Source organism: Oreochromis niloticus, linkage group LG4 (genome assembly GCF_001858045.2).
Source record: "Oreochromis niloticus isolate F11D_XX linkage group LG4, O_niloticus_UMD_NMBU, whole genome shotgun sequence".
Lineage (NCBI taxonomy): Eukaryota > Metazoa > Chordata > Actinopteri > Cichliformes > Cichlidae > Oreochromis > Oreochromis niloticus.
Genome location: NC_031969.2, coordinates 27,899,449 through 27,922,491, shown reverse-complemented (window position 1 = coordinate 27,922,491; position 23,043 = coordinate 27,899,449). Strand labels below are relative to the sequence as shown.

The 23,043-nt window shown below is 39.7% G+C and overlaps 1 protein-coding gene across 2 annotated transcripts; it reads right to left on the bottom strand.

Moving 5' to 3' along the window:
* Nucleotides 1–420: 420 nt before the first annotated feature.
* Nucleotides 421–20,227, bottom strand: si:ch211-198m17.1 (mucin-2). 2 transcript variants are annotated; one of them, XM_019357684.2, is made up of 14 exons: nucleotides 20,016–20,227; nucleotides 7,167–8,882; nucleotides 6,742–6,903; nucleotides 6,376–6,474; nucleotides 6,145–6,254; nucleotides 6,003–6,061; nucleotides 5,775–5,905; nucleotides 5,548–5,682; nucleotides 4,796–4,838; nucleotides 4,601–4,638; nucleotides 3,249–3,336; nucleotides 2,458–2,653; nucleotides 1,750–1,782; nucleotides 421–1,404 (listed from the first exon to the last, which is right to left on the bottom strand). In XM_019357684.2, the coding sequence occupies exons 1-14, from the start codon at nucleotides 20,065–20,067 to the stop codon at nucleotides 1,276–1,278; spliced, it is 2,991 nt and encodes a 996-aa protein (XP_019213229.1). In that variant the 5' UTR covers nucleotides 20,068–20,227; the 3' UTR covers nucleotides 421–1,275. The 2 variants fall into 2 exon arrangements, with proteins under 2 accessions (XP_019213229.1, XP_019213230.1); XM_019357685.2 differs by lacking the exon at nucleotides 1,750–1,782.
* Nucleotides 20,228–23,043: the final 2,816 nt, after the last annotated feature.

The window sequence follows — 23,043 nt, the reverse complement described above, 5'->3', positions numbered from 1 at the left end:
ACAAATGTGTGAAAACAAAACAGAAATTACCACAAAACATTTTTTTTTTTCACAATAAAGAAAAGAAAGCATTATGGATGCAGTTAGGTCCCAAAGACTGAAGTCCTCTTGAACAACAACAGCTACTTATTGTTAATCGACTACAACCTACAGTCATTTAATATAACCCACATTTTTTAAATTCCACTGTGCACAAAACAACTGGGTTTAAAATAATATTTAACAGTTACTGAAATGGACAATGTGACCTTTTAGTGGGAGTTTAGTGCGAGCAGCATGCAGCCATAATATTCTTGTATCTCTATATTCCAAGTTGGTAATGGTTGTAATTCTTTCTTTTGGTTACATATATTTATAATGTTACAAAACATCTACAGTTACACTGACTTACATATGTGAATGATGAAAACCAAGTGCAAGCCTCTTTAAATTAATTTATTTCTGCTGGATATGTGCACACACTCTTTTTCTTTACAAAAAACACACACTTATAAAACAGTCCATTCTCTCAGAAGCACAAAGATAAATATATAATTTATACAGAATCCTCAAAAAAATGTTTACAAATGATTTTTGGCACATCCAAAAAAAAGCAGACAAGCTTCTTTTTTTTTTACCAGCTTAGCACAATGTTTCCTATTCATCAAACAGACTATTAAACAGGCACATTTTGCAAGTGTAGCTTCAACAGATACAGACTGCTACAACATAAATCCCTTTAAATACTCCCAAACAGGGATCCAGCCCCTTTAGTCATTCACGATTTGCTTAATAAAAAAAAAAAAAAATCACATCCTTTTAGGAAAAATAGCAGGTACCCCATAAGAACCCACATTCAGTTTACCTCTGATTTATATAAAAACTAATAGTAAACTTAATATATACTTTAGTGCAATTAACAAAATAAGATGCTTCATTTTTAAAATTCTATTTGAATTCATCAAAGCATTAAAAAAAAGGAATAAAAAGTCAGCTGTGTCGTTAAAAAACTATTACTATACTATATATGAATGTAATGAGCAACAGTGACATCCACTGGTTGTAACCATTAAGAGCAGACATGATGCACACAAATGAATCTCTTTGGTAATTTTCAGGATTTTCTTAAAAGGTCCTTTGTGATTCATCATCATTAATGCAAATAAGCTCAGAGGGTAAAGTATCTTTATAAATTACTCTTCTCAGGATATGTATCTGTAGTCCCAGAGTTTCAAACCAGTTACTTCTTTTTGATCCCGTCTTCCTCGCTCATTTGAAGGTTTTAGTGTTTTAGTTTCAGTTTTTCTTCTCGTCTCCAGGTAAGAAGTAAGGATTCTCATGGCCTTGAACCAGATACGAGTAACGGGATGTATTTTTACCTTTGAAGGTCATCATTGCTTCCGGGTTGAGATCGTACGATCCCGTCTGAAAAGTCAGTAGAAGGAGTGAGTTTGTCACTTTCATAAAGAAGCAGGGACTTCATATGTTCACACACTTTTACCCACAAAACTCAAGACCCACACACAAAGGTAACCCTAGTCACCAGTGTAGACTGAAAAATTATTCATCACTACTCCCAAAAATATTATCAGATGAATTTCTTTGAACATGCTGGATTTAGTGTGAAGATGAAAGCACGCTGCTGAGAAATCCCTGTTAAAGCTCCCCATCACCCAGAAAACCCATCACCTTCTCACTCTGGCATCTCTAAGTTATCAGCAGGGGTGTATCAAGGCAAATCAAGAATCTAAAAGCAAAGCCATGCCTTACCTTTTTCCATCCTTTCTGCTTCCGCTGAAACCCCTAAAGCAACATACTGGGAGTCAGGCAAAGCAGGGAGTGTGGCAGGGGGCTACATGCTAGCACTTTATTTACGATCACAGGAGTTAAAATGCATCATCAAAGTATCTGATTTATCTGGGGAGTGATGCAAGAAGGTTATGTGCCCAGTTATTAATTTGCAGGTCAAAAACAAAGGTCTAGTCTAGCCAAATCTGCCAGAAAGCAAGCTCTACCCACACATAGCTGCAGCTGTGGCTTGAGAACTAGCGATCGTTGCCTACTAATCAATAGATTGGTGGGTCAGTTCCTGGTTTTTCCCAGTCTGTGTGTTGAAGTATCCTTGGACAAGTTACTGAAGTTGTCCCCAGTACATCCATGTGAGTGTGTGAATATTTAAAGTGCTTAAGCATAGAAAAAAGCACTTGTTTAAATGTATTTATGTGCATGAGGCTTATAGTAAAGACTTTTTTAAGTACTGATTCATTTTCCATCTCCATGCAATTTGTTTTGTTTTCAACCTGCAAATCCGTGTTTACCGAGTGGGTTAATAAGCAGATGCAATCTAGATGTGAGATAATGACGCAACTGAATGAACAAACATTTGATTTAGTTAATAAGCAACAATATGCAGGACTGTTAGACTGAGGATTAGCAGTAAATATCTGAGACAGCAGAAAAACAGCTGCGGTAACTCACCATTCCGTTGCTTTGATGCTTTTTGTCCACCAGGGCATTACTGCTGCCCCCTTCTGTCATCTCTATAGAAGGAGCTCCATCCCATTTAGTGTTGGCACGGGGGATGGGCATGATGCCAGTAGGCCAGGGCTGGTTTAAGTCTTCTGTTGAGTAAGGGCTGCTGCTAATGTCTTGCTTTCTATTCGAGCACAGCCTCCTGACATACAGAAAATAGAGCAACAGTCACATTTTATATTCTATTTTATATCTTGCTTTATTTTTTAAATTCAAGCAGTGAACTCCCACAGACACAGCAACAATCGTTTATTATAAACTGCAGCTGAGCAATTTTGCTACTCGTGTTTGCTAATGCTGTATTTGCCACATGTACACAAAGTCCTGAGGTTTTTTTAAATCTTAAAATTTGTGTCAGTTTTTTAAAACATATTCCGTCTGCTGGTCCAACAGTTCTGGATTCAGTTCTGCAGACACACTAAGTCTTTAGTTAAGTATTGTTTTTCATAGAGAAAAATGAACATGATTGAGGCATTTGTTTTTTCATAGGAGTGTAGAATATAATGACAACTTTGGCCTCAAGTCCTAAAGATTTTCAATAGCCGTTTTATTTATTCTGGGCATATGACAACTTTGCCATTTCCATCCAATCTAGCCCAAGCTGCAAACGACCACTTGCACAGATAAGTGGAGCTTTAAGATGCAGAGAAAATGCATTATCTTTCAGTGTGAATCACAGGAAATCAGTACATATGAGCAATGTTGGGGGGGGTATAGGTGATCTTTAATATTCTTACCAGCAGCAGTATATGAGCAAAGCCAGGATAAGAATGAGTAGAACTCCTCCTAGTACACAGGAGATGATCACCACTGCCAGCAGGGCCGCTGTGAAGACACAATTGAAAACATTGTGCCCTGTCAGATGGACCCAAGAACACCTTCATCAACACTATTCATCATTTTCTACTTATTGAAACTCATTTTAAACTGGATGTATTTTACTTTCATCTTACAAAACCATCACCACCATTCATCAGTTTGACTACTGTGTAACTTTCAGATCACCAAACGAATTGTAATATTAGCTAAGCATAACCCGAGAAAATTCAAAGTGCAGTTTTAAAGGATTATTTTATTTATTAAGGGAAAAGGACTAACCAAACATACTGTACCTAGCCCTACATAAAGAAAACAACAGCTAATAATTGGTAGTAACACCACTGGGAGCAAGTGCTTCAATCAAGAATTTGCAGAAACTTGCAATGAGTCTTTTACTTCACTGTGGAGAAATGTTGGCTCACTCTTCTTTGCAGAATTGTTTTAATTCAGCCACATTGGAGGTTTTTCCAGCCTGTTTAATTCACGCCATGGACCTGACTTTGACTAGGACAATAGCTCTAGTAACCTTCCGAAAGGTTCAACTTTTGTCTCGTCAGTCCAAAGAATATTTTCCCAAACGTCTTGGGGAACACAAAGATTTAATATGGCAAATGAAATCACCTTTTAAAAACAGCATTTTGTATTTACTCTGGTGATATTTGTCCAATATTACAATCAGTTTGATGAGTTGAAACGTGTGACAAAGATGTAAAAAAAAAAAGAAATCAGGAAGCGGGTAAATACTTTTTGACAGCCCTTTATTTTAATCCATTATGTATAACTTTTAGCTGTATAACATATTTAGAGCCACTTAGTTGTTCAACTAAACAGTAGAACTTTTAACATATCCCTGTGGCTACTTCAGAAGTATTCCCTTAGGTATTAATATCCCTAGTTAGAAATCTCAGATATATATTTAAATCATCTACTGATTGGAAGGTTGGTAGTTCGATCCCTGGCTCCCACTAGTCTGCCTGCCAAATATCCTTGGGCAAGATATTAACCCCAAGTTGCTCTCCAATGCTTCCATCGGAGTATGAATGTGTGTGAATGGTAGTTAGAAAGCACTAACTAAGCACTAAAACAAACATAGAAGACAGTGCTTGTGTGAATGGGTGTGAATGGGTGAATGTGGCATGCTGTATAGAGCTCTTTGAGTACTCTGGGAAAGCAGAAAATCGCAATCCAGGAACCAGTCCATATACTGTGCAGTCTATATGACTTCTGCTTCTTTAGCATTTCCTCTTTGTAATACTGATGTTATACTCACAGTCATTGCAGTTGAATCCAGCATACCCAAATGGACATCTGAAAGAAAGCACAGTGACATTCACATTTCAGAACTCCCCAGAACCATAATGGAGTTCAACAATAAATCCACATGGGGGAGCCATATTTTAACACTGTGCACCACCTGGAAGACGTGCAAAACCAGTAGACAGATTTTAAAAATGTGTGTACTTACGCTTCGCATACTCCTCCCACTGCCCTCTGTCCGCTTGGACACGCTGCAAAAAGAAACAGCAATTGTAACATAGAGATAATATTTTGTCCAATGAATGTTTCAGATTCGCTGAACAGAAACATTTAGCGCTCATGATGGCACATCCAAAAATGGGAGCACTCTGGGAGTCTCTTCACTTAAAGGCTTGCTATCAAACAGAGTTTACGAGTTGTATGCTGCATTTGTTTGAGGCCTACGGTCTTATTCTTTAACAGTATTTCCTATAGCCGATCTCCTTGGTCACAACCCTACACACAGAGGCAAAGCTGCAATTCTTCCACATGTTTCCAGGGAAACATCCCCATTAAAAAGAAATGAATTAGAGAGATAAATGAAGGAAGTGTCAGGGGTCGGCATGGAGAAAAGGCTACAGCTCTTGACCTTGTACGTGAGTCTCACTCCCTGTTGATTCTCCTCCTCATTCCCACACAGAACTTTTTTGCAAGGATAAGAAGGTTTTGTTACAGTTCTCTTGACTGTAGACAAGCTCGGGAAATTTCACTTGAGCTTAGTCTTAAAAGCTGCAGGTGGTCAGCTTTGATGGTCTATGAATCAGCCTTTAATGTATAACACTATTGCAGCAGGACGTTGTGAAGGCAAAAAAAACATTAAAGACTTGATGTAAATACTAGAGCATGTGGTAGTTTCCTCATTTAAATCCAACTCAGGTCTGGATTAAGGAAAACTTAATAATCCTAAAAAGTCACTTTTACCTTTGCAACTAGTGTTTGAGTACACAATGGAGATGTAGCCATCTTTACAGGCACATGTAGCATGGCCATTTGTATCTGTGCATACTGTAGTGGAGACATCACAAGGTAATGGCTTCTGCTCACACAGGTTTGTACCTAAGAAGGGGCGAGAACAGAACAGGCTCTGTAAATCAAAGATATGTTATTAATTGATCACTTGACTTGTATAGAATGTAGTGAGCATTTACTTGTATATGTAGCTTGAGCCAGAAGTCCAGTGGAAGTTTTTATAGCTTCATTTATGGCGTCATTAACGGTAGCTTGAGTTTCAGTGGTGTCACTAAACACATTATTTACAGTTGCTTGCACGCTTCCTGGTCTGGAGATTTATAGAAAACAACCAACAGAGGTTAGATACCTTTTTTAACATGTGGCATCGCATCTTTGTATGACAGGAAAGTGAAACATGTACTCACTCAAGCTGCACAACATCAGACCGGATATACCCTGGCTGGTTTTTGAGGATATTGCTAAGCTGTGAAACAGAATAAACACAGTTTATCGATTAAGTTGACAAATTCTAGAGCTACCCAACATGTCTCTGACTTCATGACCTACTGTTGCTGAAATGTCAGCAGCCGTCATCTGGAATATCTTTGAGGATCTGTTGTACATTTCATCTTGAAATGTCAAGGAGGTAAGATGAAGCCTGCCTGGGAACACATTGGCTGCGTGATGAAGAGAAGAAGAGAATATAAGACGACAAATTCACTATTAACACCCAATTACACTTTAATTTACGTATTAGACTTTTTGTCTGAACAGAGATAAAATGCTTTTGTTTTTTACCAGGTACACAACGTCCATTCAGCAGGTAGGTACCAGAGAGACACTGGCAAGTGCCATTAAGACAGACGCTTTCAAGTGGACATGGGACAGCTGGACACACTGACAAGCAAGAAAAGAAAATGTATCCCATAAACAAATGTTATTTCTGTTTTGTTAATTACAAAATACCTTTTTTGGCCACATGGAGTGAGCACAGTAAGAAGTTGTAGACAGCTTTTAAATAACGTTTTTTTTTTTTTTTGCAAGCTAACAGTTGCTTCTTTATATTTCCAGGATATGTGGGAACATTATTATTCATGTCAAGGTGCATGTCTGATTTCATAATCTGTATTCTAGTCTATGGAAAAGCACTTTAAAGGTACAAACCTATGACTGGACTCTGCGTGGTGGTGGGTGGAGCTGGAGTGGTTTGGTTGCTGGTAGTGATCTGTGTTGGTTGCAGGGTGGTGGTTGTGATGTTAGAGATGGTGGTTGGAATGGCAGTTGTAATGCCACTAGCTTCAGTTGAATGAGTTGTAGTTGCGGGTACTGCAATGTGATTTGTCAATATATCATCAAAAAAGAGAAACAATCAGATCAGGAACTTTTCAATAGAAATACATGGATATGGGTATTAAAGTATGGTACTGTGTGAATATGCATATTTAATAAACACAATACCTTACTTTAACCTATATCCTAGTATGCACTCTCATTAAATACTGGATGGATTGAATTTCCTTCTCACCTCCATGTTATAGTATATTATTTACAAGAACACACATCAACATGTATCATGCTGTTAGTATTACCTCCTGAGCTTGCTGTTGAGGGACTAAGGGTGGTGGCATTTCCACTGGGGGGTACGGTGCTATTGCCTGGGGAGGTGCTTGGAGGGAAAGAGCTGGAGTTGGAGATGGTGGTGGGTGAAGAGGGTGAGGGTCCAGCTGTGAGTGTTGTGTTTATGGCAGCAGTTGAGGACAAGGGTGCAGTAGTGGATGCAGCAGTCTCAGGAGAGGTGTTAGTAGTGTTTGGTTGAGTAGTTGGAGTTAACACAGCTGTAGAGCTTACTGAGGCGAGTGTAGTTGTAATTGCTGTGCTGTTGCTGGTTTCTTCAGTAGTTGAAGTTGTGACGTTGCTTAGTGGTGTAGTTGCTGTAATAAAAGTTGTGTTGTTGCTTGTGGGTGTGACTGGAGTAATGTTAGTTGAATGGTTGCTTGTGGGAGAAGTAACCATAGCCGTGCTGTTGCTTGTGTGTGTAAATGGTGTACTGGCAGTGGTGTCGTTGTTAGTCTGGGTGACTGGTGTACTTGCAGTTATGTTGATGGTTGTGTTTGTGACTGGCATGACTGTAGTTGTGTCATTGCTGGTGTTGGTAATTGGTGTGCTAACAGTGGTGTCAGTGTTAGTCTGGGTGACTGGTGTACTTGCAGTTATGTTGATGGTTGTGTTTGTGACTGGCATGACTGTAGTTGTGTCATTGCTGGTGTTGGTAATTGGTGTGCTAACAGTGGTGTCAGTGTTAGTCTGGGTGACTGGTGTACTTGCAATTGTGTGAGAGGTTGAGTTTGTCACTGGTGCATTTGTAGACGTGTTATTACTGGTGTTTGTAATTGGTGTACTGGCAGTGGTGTCGTTGTTAGTCTGGGTGACTGGTGTACTTGCAGTTATGTTGATGGTTGTGTTTGTGACTGGCATGACTGTAGTTGTGTCATTGCTGGTGTTGGTAATTGGTGTGCTAACAGTGGTGTCAGTGTTAGTCTGGGTGACTGGTGTACTTGCAGTTATGTTGATGGTTGTGTTTGTGACTGGCATAATTGTAGATGTGTCATTGCTGGTGTTTGTAATTGGTGGGCTAACAGTGGTGTCATTGTTAGTCTGGGTGACTGGTGTACTTGCAATTGTGTGGGTAGTTGTGTTTGTGATTGGCATAATTGTAGATGTGTCATTGCTGGTGTTTGTAATTGGTGTGCTAACAGTGGTGTCGTTGTTAGTCTGTGTGACTGATGTACTTCCAGTTGTGCCATTGGTGGAGTGTGGTGTACTTAGAGATATGTTGGTGGTTGCGTGTGCGATCAATGTACTTGTGCTCATTGTTTGATTCGTGGCTGGAACCGGAACGGTGGTTGTATTTGTAGTCTCACTATCGCTGGTAGGATTGCTTGTCCCTGGCCTTGCAGTCGACATGCTTGCGTCAGTGGCTGGAGGTGATGGAGAGGGAGCTGGGCTGCCAGTGGCCACAGTACTGTTCTCAGTAACCGTAGCATTAGTAGTGATCGTGGAATGAGTGCTCAGATTAATTGTCTCTGCATTGGTGAGAGTTGTGTGCACAGTTGTGAATTCTCGAGTAGTACTTTCTGTTGCTGTAGTCACTTCTGAAGCAGTTGTCAAGCCGCTGTCTGTGAGGGCACTGCTTGAATTTGAGTTTGTGGCAGTAGTCAAGAGTGACGTCGGAAAAGCTGTTGAAGTCACATTGTTCATTTCTCCACTGGTTGTGTAATTATATGTAACAGATTCAGTTGTTGCTCCTAGAATGAACACAGAAGCACAAAAATAATCAGATGTTTACCTTCTCTTCAAGTCCAAAGCTTGCCACAGTAAAATGAATATTTAAAAATAGGCATGTATAGGACAGATATATATACTGCCTCAACTATTCTTTAGTGGGAAATCTACGTCATAACTTACAATGTAACCAAAAAGCCCTCTTAAATCTGCCATAACCTTCCACGTAACCTGAAGTGCCCCTCCCAAGAAATGTAACTGCATGTCGTTGCGGACTGAATGGCGTGGAAGGTTGTGGTGTAAGGTTAAGAGGGGTTACCGGTTATGCCCCAAGTTACAACATAGATTCAGGAATAATTCAGGCATAAGTGTTTAGTGCTTAAAATTTTTAATGCTTAACATTCAATGTCTAAAAGAAAAGATAATCTCCTATTTAAATCAATCCCACGTGCAGTGGAGCGGGCCTGAATTAAACTGACCTGAAAATTTTATCAACACTTTTCAAGTCCAGACGCCCTTTACTCTAGATTAAAAATGAAAGGACTTCTGCTACTGTGGTGTCTAGATAAGTATGCTGAAAACACCAAACTGCATCACCTTTTAGTAAGATAGTTGATGCAGTTAATTTTAAAACAAAAAATGTGTTACTTATGTACAATTGTATCAACAATATATAAATGAATATTCAAGAGTATCCAGTAACAAATAAAACAAACAAAATTTGATGTTGTGCTTCTGTCCAATGGGTATGTCTACTGACTAGAAAGTCTGTTGTTGTTTTTGTTTCTAACATTTTCTTGGGGGACATTTCCTTCTTTCCCTCCTAAATACTCCACTACTTTCACCAGCTAGTCGCTAACTTTGATGTTTGGCAGGTAGTTTCTGCTTCTTCTTCTTTTGGCTGCTCCAATAGCACGTCATCTACCTCCATCTCAACCAAACCCTATCCCTAACATCCTCTTGTGTCATACCAGCCTTCTGTTTGTCCTTTTTCATCCATAAAGCTCATCTGTTGTCTTCCTCTTTTCCTCCTTCTTAACATCTTTATAATATATCCACAACCCCTCCTCTGCGTATGTGGAAACCATCTCAGACTTGTACAGAGATCATTTTTTAACTGAAATATGCGGGATGATCCTGCTGAAAATTACACAATGAGAGCCAACATAAACAGTAAAGTTGACAGGACTGTCCACCACAGCAACAGTTGACCCTGTTACTTTGGTGGACAAGGACTTTAAGCTGTAATCACATGAGGTTGTGACTTAAATAAACATCTAAAACACAGCACATAGAAAAGTTGACAAAAATACTGAATCTTTTGATAAGAACTACCGTAAACGAGCTGCCTTCTGTTTGTTCACTGTGCTGTTCTGACGCCTGTTCTCATTTAGCCTGTTCCCATTCTTTGGGAACGGTACAAACAGTAGGAGGTCTTTGATAATGTCTTACTGCGTTTACCTCAGTTCCTCATCTGTATGCGTTGAGTGATTACATTCAAAGCATGTTTTTTCAGCAGCCAGAGAGGAAAGATAGTGTACTGCCAGGAGTCAGATGGGTGGACGCCTTACACAAATAGTTTTCTCCAGTGGTGAAAAAAATCAAGACTAATATCAGATCCTGAGCTTGATTTGATTACACTGTGTGCACAAGGCCACTGTGTGACCTAATGTCTTTATCACTTAGTAACCAAGAAGATGAAAAACCAGAGGCTCTACATGGCACACCCTGTGACAGCAGACATTTATGGATATGATGTATTCAATGAGCACACACCTATGCCCAATCTCAAAAGTCATGTACTGGAAGACAAAAATAAGACATTGAGCAATTAAATAGATAAAGAAGTAACAATTGATGGAAATATTACTGTCACAGTTGATGTTTTCAGTGATCATAAATCAAAGGAGTGGCAGAGCTAGATATTGATATATGAGGCAACGGAGCATGAAAACATTGCTGCGAAATGCATATCAGTTCCTGGATATTCAAGATTATGGCTTAAATATATTTTATTAATCTTACAGGATAACCAGAGATTGAGATTAATGGAAAACCTCTTGAATCAGATCCAGCCAGTCACGCACTGACGTTACATTCTCAGTGACATTTAAATAAAATATAATGCAAACGTGTTTCCACGAACAACTGAGATGAAGGTTAAATTTGTAACTTTTTACATCATTCTTACATATCTTCAACGCTCTGCAATCTCACATAATCGACTTTTATCAACTTTTATAAAAAATAATTACAGTTTTTAATCATTTTTTTAAAACTGTTTTGCTTTAACTGAAACTAAACAGCCAGTTTCAGCTAAGCACACCATCCTGTCAGGTGTGTGACTCCACTACATCTGAGAGCTGAGTTTTTGTCACTGCCAGCAGCAGGTGCATTTTCGTCCTGATTTGAGGCACTGCAAATTCTTAACATTTCAGTAGCCTTCAAAGCCTTATCGTTTCCTTATCAGTATTTCTATATACTGGTCAGAATGGAAAGTTTCCAGGCAGTCTCCATGAGTTGCAGTAACTTTTAAGTATCGCCTTGGTAAATATGTATCAATATCATTTAAAATGAGAAACTAAAGTCATTCCTAACATCAGCTACAGTTGTGCTCAGAGCTAATTGGCAAGCAAAGGTATGCTAACCCAATGCTCTCAAAGAAGTTTCCAAATTTGGGGATATGGAGAGATAATAGTACCCACCGCAGTATCCCAACCACAGCGTCATGAAAACCAATCTTTAAAAACATTTTAAACAGATGTGAAATCCCTTGGCCTTACACTGCCGCCAGAAAGAAAGCATTAAAAAGTATAATATGTGTTTTATTTTGTTTATTTTAGCTTTATCTGATGGGTCAATAGTGCCATCAATTGAGAAGTGAAAGGCAATGGTTTTTTTACTGTCAAAGTAATGGTGAGTGGTAGTCACAGACTGTATATTATACCACCATGACATCACCCATTTATTCCTCAGCTCTGACTTTTGAAACACCAACTTTAGCATTTTGGTCACCCCCAATACTGCTCAAATAGTCTTGTTGGAGAGATGGATGCGACAAATCAACTATAGAGACTAAAACAGTGTTTTTTAGTCCCATGGATGGAGTTGGACATTTGGAATTTTAACATCAAAGTCCAAATCAATTGACTGCTTTTCTCTTTGTCAATTTTGTCTCTTCCTTTTTCACACCCAGAGGCTTGTTGCTAGTTAACAGTACTTAACTATCAATGATTAATGGTTATTCATTTTAAGGTCACTGGGGTCAGGTTTCTGGCATTGTAGTAACAAAGCTGTAATATTTTGATTGGGTTAATACAAAATCTTACAAATCAAATCACAACTTATATCTAATCTTAGTTTAAATCACCCACTACTGACACCATGAGCTGCAGAGGGGAAGGATATATACATATAAGTGCAATATAACCACTGTACTTGAGTGGGAAGTATGTTCACATGCAATGCCATAGTCACATAAACAAACCAAGAGGTTCATTACTGCATCTGATTTAATAACTATCTGCCACTTTGGCCATGCAAAACTGGAAAAATAACTCAGGCAGTGAAAGCCATCTGGCTGTGTCTGTGGGACATATTGTTTACAAACACTGATGTGGCAATAACTAAATGAAATGCAGATTTAATTACCAAGACATGAAAGCCCTTTGTCCGTTTGAGGATTAGTTATAGATAAATGTCTTGGCAGCAGTAAAAAGTAATTGAATTTAGCGGTGTACTTTAACAGCCATTTAAAGTTGGGTTGTACTGATTGTGAAATTATGGGTCAGTATTTAAGTTTAACATAATGATTTGGCAAACAGCAGATACCAACGCAAATGTATGATGTATTATTTATTTTCTGTTATTCATTCTCGCTTTTATGACAAGGGAACAAAAAGAATATCTTGCTTTCAGAAGCAATAATCGTGATTTGTCAGAGCTCTGTCTCAGCTTATCTGTTGCTTACAGCTTAATACTTGGAAAGAAATTGGAACCAAAATGCAGGGACGGTAATATCTAAAAGGGTTGCTGGTACACTGAATGTTCGGATAATTATCTGAATGAAGATTAGTGCATGTTACGGTCACATCGTATAAACAATAGTTTGTTTATGGACAGAGGGAAGTAACAGACAATAGCGTGTCACGGATACGAATGCTTATGTCATGACAAACACAAATATAATGGTTCTCTTTTTGTCCTCATTTTCATATTATTGTTTGTTTGTTGCCACTTCTCCATTTCCATTCACATGGAAACATTGTCTCAAAAAGTCCGTACAAAACAGTATACTTCTATGACGTCCTGGCTGAAGACTGATGGCACAATAGCAGCAAACTGTGCCCGCCCGACCACAGACCACATTATTTCCAAACTACGTGTAGTAAGGCTCAGCCTAAGGCCTTTATTTTTCAGTTGGCAAGTTGCCATACTGGAAAAGGTTACCAAAAACCCAAGACCCAGTCCAAACAGACAATCAGTGTGTAGTACTGTTGAAAGAACAGAGTAATTAAGAGCACACTCTGTGTTGCAAGTCTAACAGGCAGCCTTGTCTCTAAGGATTTAGCCTACAGCCGGATAATCCCCTGCAAATATAAAAGAGATGACTGGGACAGGCAGGGTGACAAGTGGGGTTAAGGTCGACCTGTGAACACACACTCGGGAGGATATGGATAAGAAGGTCCGGCTTTCCAATAAGGATGTTTAATAAACTATCACTAAAAGGCCCTGTGACTCTCCACCTTTATCTTTCCCTTTATTTCTCAATGCTAACATCAAACAAGCACAATGGGGAAGTTTATCTGTAGTCAAGGAGATGTTTGTTTCTAGCTGCCGAAGCTTCGCCAGACTTCAATTTACTCACAGAAATAGAAAGAGACAGAGCAAGACTTTGGCACTGATGCTCATGTTTCAGTTCAGGGCTGTACTTTATAAGTAAGTGAGTAAGTAAAGTTTATTTATTAAGCGCTTTTCATAGACAGGTAGTCACAAAGCGCTGCACACAGAGATTAAAATAAACAGTACGATAAATAGCAAAATGCACAATATACACAATATAGAGTTTAAATGTAAATTAAAAATATAAAAATGTAAAAAAGCATTGGTCAACAGAAAGCTTGTTTAAACAGTAAAGTTTTTAACTGTTTTTTAAAGGATTCCACAGAGTCAACCAAACGTAGTTGTAGAGGTAGACTGTTCCACAGCCTTGGTGCCACAGACTGAAAGGCTCTGTCCCCTTTCGTCTTCAGACGTGTTCTGGGAGCAACCAACAAACTCTGAGTTTATAGAAATTCTACTGCGTCACTAAAGTACCTGCATGAACAGACCGTTAGATCCTGTTCCCCAAACACACATCCTTAACTTCCTCTCAATGCTGCCACTCCCAGATAATACATGGTCGTCATTGCCGATAACACTGGGCGAGGGCCAGTGGAATCTAGAAGGAACAGTACAGAACTGCAGACAAAGAATCTCCTCTTTTCTGTGTTGCTATGAAGCTGTTCGTTCAGTTCATTAGTGCAAACTGCATTCTTGAAATAATTGTCTATTACGTCCAGCAGCACAGAGCAGGACCAACTGATCAAAGACTGCACACAGAGCAGGAGATGAACTGACAGGTTGTGACCCAATAGCCAGGAAGAGCCCGAAGCCAGAAGGCAGGATCTCATTAAGGAGAAAGAAGAGTCGTGCAGAGGGCTGACCAATAGTGTGTGCAGTGGTCGTGCGCCTAAAATCATCTAAAAGGACATCTGAAACATGCTGTTCCGGCAAAAATGCTACAGGCATACTGGACCATGGCTCGCAGCTAATTACTGTGCACACTTTGTAGGCTAATGAGAGCGAACAAGTCTTACATGCTGTTTTATGACCTCCTGGTATTTAAAGGCTGTCATTCATGTGTTTGAAATGTCATGGTGCAATGACAGATACACACACAGGTCAGTTTCTTGCTGTATCCACAGAGGGATAAAACCAGGACTGAGAGAGGCCACATCAAAGCTACACAGCTGATGCCACTTGAGCAGGAGCGTCCTTACAGGACACAGAGAGACTTTTAATATTCATTAACCAGCAGTCAGTCATGCAGCTAACTGTCTCATGTTAACAGTTCTGATAAGAGGATGCACACCGATCCCTCAGAAGCTGGATCGAGTAGTTAATCATATGTATATAAATATGTACAGTATATACACAGAACTGATAAGAGTAGCAAACAAACTAGTAAATTTACAGACAACTTTTTGTTAGTAGCAACAAACAATTTGCATTTACTGTTTTTTAACTACTGCAAGTATTTTTTTTCCAAGTTATATAATAAATCCAGTCTATCAGCACCCAGGATTACTGCACTTTTTCTTTAGTACCTTAAAACCAGAGTTTATTGGTTCGGATATATAACTGCAGTAGTTCAAGCTTGGTGTACCTAATATTTATGCAACTGAGTGCCTAAATCATAGAAGGGCATGATGCTGAATCGTTTTGACGTATTAGTGTAATGAAAGCAACGGTGCCCCCGAATGCAAAAGTTGTAACATTTTTTTATTCTTAAATTTAATTTGATTGGGATCATTAATCACACAGACCTAGAGGTCAGTTGTTGAGCCCCTGACAACCACATGCCTCTAAGAATACATGTGGATTCACAGACAGCTTAAATTAGCGATTGGTTGTGGTTGCTGTCACTTGATATAAAATCTATGGCTATAGCTTCAGTCACACAGGCTTGGGATGCTAAGGAAAAATGTAGATTCCTTCGGGGATGGGGTGCCCTCGGCCTCTCGGCCCGGGGCTCGGTCACTCAGGCACAGCTGGCTGCCGGCGGAGCTCACGGGCACGTCACTGCAACCCCCCTGGCTTCTGCTCCGCGGCTGCTGAGTGACCCCTCATCTGGGACTCTCCTCAGCTCTTTCTGGGATAGTGGCGCGGCTGCCCCTCTGTTGGTCTTCCTTGGTCTCTTGTGTTCTGAGGGCCTCTGGATGTCTGGAGTTTTGATCTCCTCCATACCTGCTTCATGCCCTGGAGGTCGGGGCAGTGGCCCCCCACACCCTCTAGCAGATCATTACATGAAGGAACCTCTTAAAAACAAGCGCGTTCATGCTCACAGGTGTACACACGGGTGATCACACACACAAACTACACCCTTTTGGGCTCCTACCTCAAAGCACACTGTGCGCTGTCGATCTCACGTGCTGCACCATAATGTTTAATATTTAGTATTTACTGTCATATTCCCATATATCATTGTGATCTTGTTTATTACTCTTGTCTTCTTCTGCTTGCTTTCTTTTTTCTTTCTCAACAGGTGATCCAGGTGATCGATATGTATTTTTTTTTTTTTTTGTCTGCTTATTCTGTTGGTTTTTGTTTTTTGCCCTTTTTCCCCGTCCCTCTTCTCAGGGTTTTTTTTTTCTTTCCCTCTTTCTTTCTCCCCTTTCTTTCCACCAGTCAAGTCTGTCCCGTATTCAGCAAGTGAAATTAAAATAAACAATAAAAGGTGAATCAGATGGACCATTACGGCAAAGCTGGGATGGTCCATTTGGTAAAGTAAATCCGTTGGGCATCTTTCTTCGCCTTTAGACAATAATTCTGATGGCAAAAGAACCAAACGGGACAGGTTAACAAAAAAAAAAAAAAAAAAAAAAAAAAGGAAAAATGTAGATTCCCCACCTGGTTGGCAGTCACTAGGTGAAACTGATCATGGATAGAGACCAAAAACCTCTTTGTGATTACTTTGGTCACTAGCAGATCGCCTCAGCTGCCTATATAGACTGAACAGAAGAAACTGACTTGTCTGCAATTGTTTGCCAATCGCTGAGCAGTAGTAAAACTGTGAAAAATATGATGCTAACCAGAGTGTTTAACACTTTTTCAGGTTTAACTGACACTCAGAGGAGCAGTCGGGGAGTGTTGGGAGATAAGTCGGCATCTTCCAACCACTTTCACCAAGCAACAGGCAGCATCCTCTAACATCCGCTCACAGTCAAGAATATGCATTTTTCTTATTGACTTGTCATCAAAAAAGTGCAAGGATTTAATATTTTTAATTTTCTTATATATGACTATATTAAATATCTTTATATTTTTGATGTCTTGAATAAAAGCTATTTAAAAGGCTATCATTGGAGTGTGTATATTATTGTATGTCATTATTGTGTAAAAACCTTTCATTAAACTCTTAAAATCTTCACATTCACATTTTATTTTTTATGTTCCAAAAACAGGTTATACAGTCTATTAGTAAGTCTTTACTTACTTATATCTGGATTATCATATAAACGTAATCTTGGACAGAACGGTAGCTCTTCCTGCTACTTGATGCCTGACACCCACATGTGCTGGCCATCACCATTAGAAACATATTTATTGCAGAGGTGGGAGTTAAATAAATGAATAAATGAATACACGAACCTGACCTGATATCTAATCTGAGTTTCTATTCATTCCAGCTGATTATACCATACTCTAGTCTTTTCTTTGGCCCCTTCCTCATCAGACAATCCAATTTAAGTGGTATCCACAGTGGGAGGAGCCAGACAGAAATGAGTTCTCTATTCTCTGTATGTGAGCAAATAGGGCTCTTTCACTGCAACTTGGGAGTAACAGATGGCTCCCTGGAGCAAGAGCTCACTTGCAGGGCTTCTGCACATATCATATCCAATTAAAGCTCCGCCAGCACATGCTTTCCAATTACAGAGTGAGATTTACTGCCCTGAAGCAGGCCTAATCCAGCTGGATACAGCAGGGACACTGTGACAGAGGAGGGAAAGAAGGAGAAGAAACAGCAGCGAAAACATGATGAGAAGTGGATATAAAACCAGGTGCCAAGAGGTAGGATGGAGGGAAATGAGAAAGTGAAGCAGATAGTAGCACAGATAGGAATGTTTAATATGGCAGAACAATTACGATTATTCAGAAGCAAAGAGTAACTTAGAGGCAACTGTGTTGTAGCACAAATGATTGTTGCAAAGCAGGGTTAGTAATGTGTGAGTCAAAAACCATCCACAAGAGAAACTCAATAGAAGAATACCCTTTTTTTTAACTTCCACATCTGTTCCTTAACTGCTGAGTCTGCCATGCTCTGGTAATGACCTAATGATGACTGGCCTGAAAACACAACACGTGGAACAGACAAGATACAGCACATGGTGTGAGAGGAAGCAGTAGCGGGAAGAGGAGAGACAGGCACTGAATGTGCTCTGCTGCTTTCTTACAGGAGGCTCAAAACATGAGGCGCCAGCTACAGAGGAGGAGGAGCACAACCTTCAGGAGGTCTTTTCATCCGGACTCTTTACTGCTGCTTCTGTCACACTAGCTAAAGTGCGTCAGCTCCCCAAAGTTTCCTCCCTGCCTGCTTAACTGTGTCGCTGTAGAAGTAAACACATGACAAGAAAGGAGAAACACGCAGCCTGCAGGCTTCAAGCGAGACGCCGGCACATGACAGCGACAATTACTCTCAGTCATCATACGGGGAGCTTAAAACACAAAGATCCAATTGAGAATGAGCCAAGATAATAGAAAGAGCGACAGATTTATTTAACTGCAGTTAAGTTTAGTGACAAAGGCTCTAGTGGAGATTTTTCTCAGAATTCCTCGAGCAGCTTCACTACATTTTGGAGGGTGCACGGAGTAAACTTTGTGTGTGGAGTGTGTTGCGCTTCAGGGGGTCGCCTGGTGTTTGACGATGCCTTCTCCCTGGCATGAGTCCACCCCCAGGGAGCTTTGAGTCACACTGAAGGAGTTGAGTCAGGTTCAAAACTATTTGGGGAAAACCCCCACCAATGAAAGTCTAGTTAAAAAACAAAAAGTTGAGTGTGCAGCACTTACTGGGGTTAAGTCACGTGGTTTGATTGTAGTATACCCAAGAAAAAAAGTTTATGCACTTTATTCAACCTTAATTTGCCAAACTGACTATTAAACAAACTCACAATAAATGGCTTTCAATTCTTTAGAAGGCGAGTTCAGTTACTGCACACGAAGACTGGATTTATTAACATTTGTACAACAAAGGCAACACGTTCTCACTCCCAAAGCCTAACATATTACGCTAGGTGACAAATCGTCAGCATATTATGTTTTCGGGCACCCAACGCGTTCCTACGTGACGACATCGGAAAACTGCGGACACATGACAACCGTTTGGACTCAATCTACACATCTTCGCTTTTTGCCTTAAAATCGCTTGGGAAAACACTATTTCACGTCATTAAAGTGCTGGTTAAGGTTAGGAATAAGGTCATGGTTAGGTTTAGGGATAAGGTTAGGTTTAGGCGTAGGGATACGGTTATGGTTAAGGTTACAAATAAGGTTATGGTTAGGCTTAGGGATAAGGTTAGGTTTAGGGCTGCAATACAGGGCTGGAACCCGCCGCGTACCATAACAACGTGGAAGGTCACCTTTCGCGTTCCTCAGGAACGCCGCGGGACGTGACAAAACGTCGGGATGTTACGCCTCGGGAGTGAGAACGGGCCCACACGAACACTGACCATGAGTCATTAATCACCAGTCTCAGTCATAATGGCCTGTTAATAGCTAAACATTTACACGTTTCCTGGCCACACAAGCCCTGGAACCCACATTACCCATCCAGAAAAATCAAAGTCTAACTAAATCATAACTGAATATGTTAAGGATTTACTTCAAATCTTACATCTTGTATTATAAATAACTTTTGGTTTGGGGAAATGTGGGATATTTGTATCTTTGTAATTTTTTTAAAAAGTTATCCATACTCTGAATAATCACTTTTACTGTTCTACAGGTCATGTAAATGTAATCATGGGGCCAATAATGATAAATCCACTTTGCATTTTATAATAAAATATCTAACCATAGATGCACAGAAAAAAATTATTTCTTCTTGTTAGAAATAGGTGAAATATACTGTAATACATCTATTTCAGCACTAAATTTAAAGAGGGGCTATATTTACTTTGAACCTAAAATAAATTCTAATATTGTTGCTGCTTGGCTTGTACGGACTAAAGTACAATTTGGAACATTTTACCTTTACTGTGTGTCATTTTTAACTAAAAGTACTTCAAATTACATTTCGTTGATCACAATTTAAGGCTTCACATGGAGATTTAATCCCGACAGAACAATAAACAGTAACTACACGGTGTCTAACGCCGTTGGAAGTAAACTTCACTCACCTTTGGCTGCAGAACCAAAGAGAAACACCGCAAGCAGACAAATGAGAAACATCTTTAAGTTGTTCTGACAGTTTGTAAAGCCGCTCTTGAGAGAGGGTTAGCCGGTTATGAAGTTCGTGTCCACCGGGCGTAACAGTGTATAACGGTTCACTTCAGGCGCTGTCTCCTCCGGGCTGCTACAGGTGGCTGGGGATCTCAGACTGGGAGCTGCAGACTTTGACACAGTTAAAAGCTTTAGCCCCTCCTCCGATTGGCTGCCTCTCCTGTCACTTATCATTACTGTACCGGAGATGCAATGGCTCTGCCTCCACCCACGGACCAGGACTTTGGTTATAATTATGCCAGCAACAACTCAGAAGAAGACTTTGGTAGAGTGTGTGCAAGTCTAATTTTAGCTCTGCAATGACGTGAAAGTTGAAAAAGAACAAATAGTGCCTTATCAATGGCGAAAGAGTCGCAAAGAAAAATTCATCAAACAACATGGTCACGGTGACGATGTTAATTAGGGCTGCCCCCCTCAGAGGCTCTGAGACAAATCCTCAGTTTCAGTTATTTTCCACTGGGGGTTTGCTGATTTCAGTTTGGTAGCGTTTACATTAGTTTAATTTTCTTTCATTTCAGTATTAGTTATAGGGGATTTTATGGTATAATGAGGGGGTATGTATTAACCTTAAAAACACTGATCAGGTCAGCAATTTTTGGTGCAGCATTCAGATGTTAGTGGCAGAACATGAAAGCATGTATCCATCCTGCTTACTATCAAATGTTCAGGCTAGTAGATAGAAGAGGTGGTTTAAGGATGTAAGGTATGTTTTCTTAGCACACTTTGGGACACTTAGTACCAACTGAACATTGTTTACATGCCACAGCCTACCAGAGAGTTGTTGCTGACCATGCCAATCCCTTTCTGACCACAGTGTAGCCATCTTCTGATGGCTGCTTCCAACAGCATGCTTCTATACCATCTCACAAAGTACAAATCATCTCAAAGTGGTTTTTAAGCCCCCACAGGTACCAGAATCACAACCACAATCCAATAGAGCAGCACCTGGTGAAATGGGCAATATGCATCATGGACATGCAGCTGACAAATCCACAGAAACTGTGTGATGTTATCATGTCAACATGGACCAAAATCTCTCAGGAATGTTTCCAGCAGTTTGTTGGATTTATACTTAAAAATTAAGGCAGATAGGATTTTTTCGCCCAGGGCGCCAAACAGGCTAGGACCGCCACTGGCCAGAACCATAAAAGTAGATGATTAAAAGTCCTAAGAGAATGAATATACCCGCTGAAATCTCAACTTGTAAGATAACAATAAAACACACTGAAGAAATTCCACTCATATTTAACCAATTGTATCATCTGACTATAAATCTCTCTTACAATGTGACTCAATGACCAACCCGCAATGCAAATATCAGGTGGATACTTTACAGCCTCACTGACTGTTTCTAAAAAAAGCACCAGTCTTATCTTCCAGAAAGAATATGACACATACAGTACATGAAAGCCAAAAGTACTTCAGCTGCAAACCTTGACCTCACGATGGATTTTAAATGTATCCTAATATTTCCCAAATACTTTGGTACAGTTGCTTTTTAATTTGATTATCTACTCTCTTTGTCCTCCCATTGAGATGAACTGTCTCACGTTTAGTTCAGCCGGTTTGGATCAAACTCTGGCCTCTACAGGCCTGGACCAGGAGCAGGATCAGGTCATGCTGACTTTGAAAAGAATGAGAGTTCTGTGATCTCAGTGGCAAACAAGTAATGTGAAAGTAGCACATGAGATGGAGTGATGGGATGTGCAGGAAAAACCTGAATGTGAGATGTGTTTCTTATTTAAGTTCTTCATTATGTTTTGTGGGGTTCTTTTTGTGTTGTTCTGTTTTAATATGTTTAGTTTTTTTTTTCCTTTAAAGAGACCCATCGTTCAAAGAATTAGAACACAAGAGTACCGAGTCATTTGGATGAAAACATAAACTCTGCACAGTATCCTCTCTTTCTTTCATGCTGTTATGCACTTCGAAATGGGTTTGACTATTCAGTCTAAATTGGTCCTGTCAGGATATGAAAAGAAGCGATGTTCTGTACAGCATTCTATTATATTTGCAGTTGTTATGTAACCACTCAGACAATCCAATGAAGCTAGTAAACAAAACAAGGAATCTTGCCCAGGCCTTTGCTATTTTTCCCAAAGTTAAAGGCCTAAAAGTTTACTTCAGCAAATTGCTTTTATTACCACTTATCTTTAGTTTTTTTCAGATCTACATTACCAACAACTCATTTGTAGCAAAGAAAATCTTTAATTTGGGGAAATCATTTCGAAGTATATTTCAGTGTTTAGTGATTAAGAGATGAAAAGTAGTTTTATGGACTCAAATAAAGGTAGGAGACGGGAGAGGATCCCCTGGAGTCTAGGCCCAGGGAGTGGTGCAGGATTGCTCAATGAAAGGGCTCAGACTCTGAACATCCATGAGGATGAGGTGGAGAAGAGGGGGAGGGAAGGGTCATATAATGCTAGTTATGCAAGCTAGAAATACATGACTGCAATTGTATTTAAAGCAGAGGGACTGAATGACTCAAAGAACACAGCCAGAAAGATGACTATTCATCTAAGAGCAAAGATATTGGAATAGTTTTTGAAAGGACTCTTAAAGCAGGAATAATATTCAGCCAAAAAGAAGTAAAGACAGAAAGCAAGTGAACAGATACTCCTCACTAAAGCTTCACTTGAACTTCAAACATAATGGTCAAAGTGCATGAGGAGCTCAGTGCGCGCACTATCTTAAGAAAACACATTTAGAAAGAAAACACCAAAAGCAAACAACATCACTAATTTGACATGTGCAATTACAAAAAACATCAAATCAAACAAGATGCAGTGTAATGAGCTCTCTTTGTCACCACAAAACTCAGCAACGTATCTGTGGAAACAATGTCTCAATCAAACATAATGAGAAAATAATGATCATCCAGATTGAAACACAGATTCCTGTTATCTCCTGCTGACAGTCTGACAGAGA